Genomic DNA, 6,969 nt, shown 5'->3' on the forward strand with positions numbered 1-6,969 from the left:
CAGCGCAGACCGCTGGATTTCACCCGGATACCGAAGATCGTCTTACACCGAATAGGTACGAAACACCTTCAGGTTTTACTGATGAGCCCATAGACATAATAAAAGAATAGACGCCTCCTGGATATGAGGTTCCATTTGTGTCAAAAATAAATAGATATAGTTGGTCTATGTCGTTGCTCTATGTTGCATGTAGATGATGCATATGTAGAACATCTACGTATGCATATGTCTGATGTATATTTCTGTGTTGGGGTTCATGTCCTTGGCCCGTGTTGCTATTGCCTGTTCTCTTCGCAATTAAAAAGTCTTGAAGTAGGTCATGTCTGATCAAGGGGTTTATTAGATTTTACAAAAATGTTGGTCTTTCAATATCTGTGGTTTCATTAAAAGTGGTTTCAAAATACTTAGATTTCTACCTCCTAGTGTCTTTATCCATTAGTCAGGGCAGCTAACGAGGTTGATGGGTGCTATGCGCAGCCTTCTGTTTTTATTTTTTTAAAATCTGTAATATCTTCACCTTAAGGAGTTTCAGAAAGTATTTCAACTTCTCTCATTTACTTCAACGCAACTAATTTTTTTAACAAATTCTGTAGTTTTCGGTGTACTTCTAAATCTGCTTCTTAGTTGTATAGATTCGGGCCTGCTACTGCCTCTAGTGACGTGGGGTGGTAACAATTAAAATAATTACTAAATCAGAATACCACAACGTATTTTTTCCCCACAACGTTTTTACTATTAATTTCGGCATTATGGCAAAAGACAATTAATCTTTTGTCTTTTGCCATAAGATAAATTATATTTTGTCAGTAAAGGATAAAATCTAAATTCTTATCAAACAACATATTCTTCATTTTCTGAAGGACATGGAGCTAATTAAATGTCAAACAATACTTTTATACATTATAAATATTATCTTAATATCTCCATAAATAATAGGAGGAACAAAGAAAATAAGGAGACATGAAAAACAACATGATCAACTATAATAAAACTACAATTTGCAATGTACATGCAAGAAATTTAATTGAGCAAAAGTCAAAAAACAAATGAATTAAGAACAGAAAAATAACCAGGGTTGTTAAACGGATACTAGAAAAAAAATGTTTTTTTGATGCCATGTTTATTATTCTGAGATACTCTTTGTTGGTAGAGTTATACAAGAAAAAATAAGATGAACGCAATTTAATCTATAAAAGGTGGAAATTTTCCTTTGACTCTAAAATGATAAATCATGTTCATAGAATCACATTATCAACAGTTTGTGAATAGAGCAAAAACACTTGGCACACTATAAGTAAATGTTTAGTTTGGTTAAGAATAATTATTGAACCATTAATAAATAACTTCTAAAAGATGTTCTTGGTTGCCATAGGAACACAGTAACACTTTCATAAACTCAGAGGCTCAAACTGATGAATAAAGACGGTCGACTCTCTGCTGAAATGTTTCTTGCTATCTTCCATGTTCTTTCAGCAAACAGTTGAGACAGTCGTTTTTGGTTTCACCATTATTTACCTGCTGTTATACCTGCCATTCAAATTATTCTTAAGATTGTTGGTCTGCAGCTCATGTGACCAAACCAACTGAGGAGATGAAAAGTTAAAACTGGAGTTAAAATGTTGTTTTAACTTGAGATTATTTAAAACTCAAGTTATAATAGTCTTCTTAAAAATGTAGAGTCTCTGAGAACAGTTCTTAAATGTATAGTCAGTGTTTTCAGCAAAGTTGAGCTGACTGTCCAGGAATGACACAAGGAATTTCAACTTTGCCACAGTTCAACAAGTTTGCCATCAAGAAAACTGGAAGCACTTTCAGTTCTTGTTTATTTCGTTTAATTAACTCTGCTTCCTTAGGAAAATGAAAAGGTATGTTCTTTTGTGAGGGGATTTATTCTTTACTCTTCCAGTAATGCCAGAATTAATAATAAAGACTTTGTGGTATTCTGAATTAGTAATGTAATTGGATTATTTGTGTTACCACCCCCACGCCACTAGAGGCAGCAGTAGACACCGAAAAGATGCGACTAAGGAGCAGATATGAAGTACGAAAAAAACTACAGAATTTTTCAAAAAATAAAAGAATTGTGAGCTGCACAGAAGAAAATAAGAGAGAAGTTCAAAAACATACCGAGTGTGAAAATCCTTCTTAAAAATGAAGATGTATCACAAATTTCAAAAGAAATTAAAAAACGGAAGGCCGTTTTTGTAATATCTAATAAACCCTTTGATCAGACACGACCTACTTCAAGACTTTATAATGGTGAAGAGAACAGGCAATAGCAACACGGACCAAGGAAATGAACGACATATTCAACATGGACATATGACATCTAAACGTATGATTTCTTCATTTTGACAAAAATGGAACCTCATACATGGGCCGCTCTCTCCTATTGTAGCTGACGAAATTAAGGGTGGCCATGTTGGAGTGGTCGACCACTCCACTCAGCGTTATGCGTTTGACAGGCACAATAAAGTATCACTGCATTTAATCAATCATAATGCACTTTTTTTTTTTACTAGAAATCTTATTCAAATTACTATCAAAGCTAAATTTACTAAGAATTTTATTTTCTAAGTATTTTTGAATTGTATTTATGCATGGTTCAGCATACTTGAATATGCTTAGTGGGGGAAACATTAGAATAGGAATAGAATATTCTGATATTGATGTATGATGAGCATTTTACATTCATAAACGATAATAAAAAAAATATATAACCTCAATACATATTCATATAAATATGATTAATACTGAATAATATAGGCTATGCAAGTTCATATGCACAAACACACACACACATAATTTCCAACCGACGAGTTCTAGCTTCAGAGATTCAGCAGCTGAGATGGAGTCCAAAATCTGATGTGAGATTCATCTGTGCTTCAGTGAAACAGTCTCTCTTTATAGATATTTCCCTCTCCTTCCTCACATTGTCTTTATGAAACCTTCAAAACAAAAACGGAAGATTTGAGGGCTATTTTACTTTGGACAGAGTGAAAGAATTGCATATAAATAGTCTTTACCACCTGTGTAAACTTTCCTGTGAATGTATAAGATGTAATACTATTATTTCTGAAAGGTAAAGGTAATTTTATTTATGTAGCACATTTTCAGGAACAAGGCAATTCAAAGTGCTTTACATGAGTTAAAAGGAAATACAAACAAAATAACAAACCAAAGGAAAGAAAAGGGGAAGGAAAAGTAGTCTAATGTTCTAATGTAAACTAAGTGCTCTCATTATATGATAAGCGCCATCATATTCTGTGTCCATAAATAAAGCAAACTATAAAGCTGCAACAGCGCCTCCTACAGTCACAATGTGCAGTGGTCACAGAATATTCTGAAACGTCCCAGTTTGCAAGAAGCAAATCCTTAAGAGGGGTTAATGTCGGCTAGACAGACGACATATTTCCAAATGTTGGCGCACTTGATGTCACTGCAGTTTTATCACTGGTAAAATTATTAACCACATGCAGACGTTGTAAAAATCCAACTAAGGTTAATAAAAATTGCTCCGAAAGACTAACTATGGCAGAGATTTAATTTTTTTTGTGGACACGTACATGTTTGCTGAAGACTGTTTTTATACTATTTTTTGTTAATGAAAGTGAAGGGTTCATTGACTCACATTTTGAAGCTTTTGTTTTGTCTTTTTGTCCAGATTTCCATCAATGCTGCATGAGTAAAGAGGAGGAAAACTCCACTTTACATCAGGAGGAGCCAGAACCTCTGCAGATAAAACGGGAGCAAGAGGAGCCAGAACCTCTGCAGATGAAACGGGAGCAAGAGGAGCCAGAACCTCTGCAGATGAAACGGGAGCAAGAGGAGCCAGAACCTCTGCAGATGAAACGGGAGCAGGAGGAACCAGAACCTCTGCAGATGAAGCGGGAGCCAGAGGAACCAGAACCTCTGCAGATGAAGCGGGAGCCAGAGGAACCAGAACCTCTGCAGATAAAACGGGAGCAAGAGGAACCAGAACCTCTGCAGATAAAACGGGAGCAAGAGGAACCAGAACCTCTGCAGATAAAACGGGAGCAAGAGGAAGCAGAACATCAACAGTTCAAAGAGGAAGAGAAGCAACTCTGCATCAGTCAGGATAAAGTAGAGCTTGTGCTGAAACAGGAGACTGATGACATGTTGGTGAACAAACAGAAAGGCAAAACTGAGACTTCAAAACAAAAAAAGCACAAGAAAGCTCACCCAAACCAAAAACTATATTCTTGTAAAATTTGTGACAAAATCTTTTCTCGAAATAATACCTTGACAACACACATGACAACTCGCACAGCTAAGAAACCTTTCACATGTTCAACCTGTGGAAAACATTACCCTCACAAGAGTACTTTGATTTATCACATGAGAACTCACACAGGTGAGAAACCTTTCTCATGTGGGACCTGTGGAAAAAGTTTCGCTTGTAAAAAAAGTTTAAATGTTCACATGAGAATTCACACTGGTGAGAAACCTTACTCATGTGGGACCTGTGGAAAAAGTTTGTCTGATGAAAAAAATTTAAATCTTCACATGACAATTCACACTGGTGAGAAACCTTTCTCATGTGGGACCTGTGGAACAAGTTTCACTCACAAAAAAAGTTTAAATGCTCATATGAGAGTTCACACGGGTGAGAAGACATTCTCTTGTGGCACCTGTGGAAAAAAATGCTTGTATAAATCTCAGTTAGTTGATCACATGAGAACTCACACAGGTGAGAAACCTTTCTCATGTGAAACCTGTGGAAAAAGTTTCTCTTTGAAAAACAGTTTAAATGTTCACATAAGAACTCACACTGGTGAGAAACCTTTCTCATGCGAGATCTGTGGAAAAAATGTAACTTATAAATATAGCTTAACTACTCACATGATGACTCACACAGGTGAGAAGCCGTTCTCATGTGGAACATGTGGAAAATGTTTCACTCTTAAAAGAAGTTTAACTGTTCACATGAAAGTTCACACTGGTGAGAAACCTTACTCATGTGGGACCTGTGGAAAAAGATTCTCTTACAAAAAAGATTTAATTACTCACATGAGAACTCACACAGGTGAGAAACCTTTCTCATGTGAGATCTGTGGAAAAAGTTTAACTTCTAAATATAGCTTAACTGTTCACATGATGACTCACACAGGNCCTTTCTCATGTGAGATCTGTGGAAAAAGTTTAACTTCTAAATATAGCTTAACTGTTCACATGAGAATTCACAAAGGTGAGAAAACTTTCTCATGTGGGACCTGTGGAAAATGTTTTGCTAGAAAACGCCTTTTGCATTTTCACATGAAGACTCATACAAGTGAGAAGTTTTTCTCATGTGGGATCTGTGGAAAAAGTTTTGTTCAAAAATATTCTTTAACTTCTCACATCAGAATTCACACATGTGAGAAGTAGCGGTGCACTGATTTATAAGCCAGCTGATTTATGTTGATTTTCTTAATTTTGGGACATCAGCTGATTCTTGCATGTGAAGCTGATCTGATCCCCCAATTTTATTGACCTCAGTCACTGCTCTCTTCTGGTCTCCAATGAGAGGTGTGACTATTGGAGCGCCCCAAAATGAAAACTGCAATCGGTGCACCCTTAGTGACAAGCGAGGAAAATGTTTTGTGTAGATCCAGTTTACTTCATCCCAAGAAGATTCACAGGTTAGAAACCTTTCTGTTGTAGGTCCTGTAGAAAACGTTTCACTCAAAACAAATGTAACCGTTCACATGAGAACTCGCAGGTTTGATGGCACAATGTGAACCTCAAGTAAGATTCTTAGTAACCTGCTGTTTGGAAGTGGAGTAATTGCAGGTTTGACTACTTTCAGATTTAGACTTGTAAAATTTTGGCTTCTTTATTGTGCATTTATCCTTTGTACTTATTTTATTTCAATGATTTGGGGAAATGAATGTATTTATTTGACATGGTTTTAATGGCTTTTCTGCTTAGAAAATGTATTGATGGATTGAATTTTAGAAAAATTATTGAAACTTTTAATATAATTTTTAAGTAATAAATTATTATACTGATGGTCTCTTTTTTCCTGTTTAGTAGGAAACATATTAAATTGGGAAATGTTTATATATATATATACTGCAGCAGTCCACAGAGCCCAACTGTTCCACCTTAACTTGGCATGAATTTTAATTGCATGAATTGCAATGAATTTTAATTTAACTGGGGAAAATATTCATTTGACAAGGACTCAAACCTTTAAAACTTCTTTTCATAAAGAGATAAAAAAAAAAACATTAGACATCAAAACCTGCACTCTACCAGGATTGGAGGAATTATGTCTCAGCATGATCTAGAGAAACTCATCCATGCGTTTATCTTTAGCCGTATTGATTATTGCAACAGCGTCTTCACAGGTCTGACTAATAAATCAAACAGCTGCAGCTGATCCAGATGCTGCTGCTCGCGTTCTGACTAAAACCAGGAAGATAGAGCACATAACACCAGTTTTAAAGTCCCTACACTGGTTCCCTGTAGCTCAAAGAATAGACGTTAAAATACTGTTGGTTTATAAATCACTGAACGGTTTAGCACTACAATACATTAAAGATCTGTTATTGCTGTACCAACCCCTCAGATCTTCTGGTTCTGGTCTGCTCTGCATCCCCAGAACCAAACGAGGAGAAGCAGCATTCAGTTTCTATGCACCACAAATTTGGAACAAATGTCCAGAAAACTGTAAAATAGCTGAAACACTGGGTGCCTTTAAATCTCAACTTAAAATCCACCTGTTTAGAGTTGCTTATGGCTAAATAAGGGAGATGTTCTTCAGGTGATAGAAGGCCGACTTTGTGACTGTCTTTATGTGGCTCTGAAGGTTCAGGTCAGAGGTCATCACTACTCCCAGGTTTCGGGCTGATCGCTGGGTTTTAGTTGTAATAACTGAAGCTGTGCATTGATTCTAGTTCGCTCCTCTTTAGGTCCAAAGATAACTTCAGTTTTGTTTCTGTTCAGCTGGAGAAAGTTTTGGCA

General features: G+C 36.2%; 2 protein-coding genes across 3 annotated transcripts in view; both read left to right on the forward strand.

The window, feature by feature from the left end:
- Nucleotides 1-5,915, forward strand: part of LOC107834644 (gastrula zinc finger protein XlCGF57.1-like) — a 9,665-nt gene extending 3,750 nt beyond the window's left edge. Inside the window, exons 2-4 of the mRNA XM_016666312.1 lie at nt 4-55; nt 3,665-3,767; nt 4,056-5,915. Of these exons, the coding sequence (XP_016521798.1) occupies nt 4-55; nt 3,665-3,767; nt 4,056-5,388 (1,488 nt within the window). The 3' untranslated portion in view covers nt 5,389-5,915. The remainder of the gene's footprint in view (nt 1-3; nt 56-3,664; nt 3,768-4,055) is intronic.
- Nucleotides 1-6,969, forward strand: part of LOC107834646 (gastrula zinc finger protein XlCGF8.2DB-like) — a 31,497-nt gene that overhangs the window by 6,809 nt on the left and 17,719 nt on the right. The window lies entirely within an intron of this gene.

Source organism: Poecilia formosa, unplaced genomic scaffold (genome assembly GCF_000485575.1).
Source record: "Poecilia formosa unplaced genomic scaffold, Poecilia_formosa-5.1.2 Scaffold705, whole genome shotgun sequence".
NCBI lineage: Eukaryota > Metazoa > Chordata > Actinopteri > Cyprinodontiformes > Poeciliidae > Poecilia > Poecilia formosa.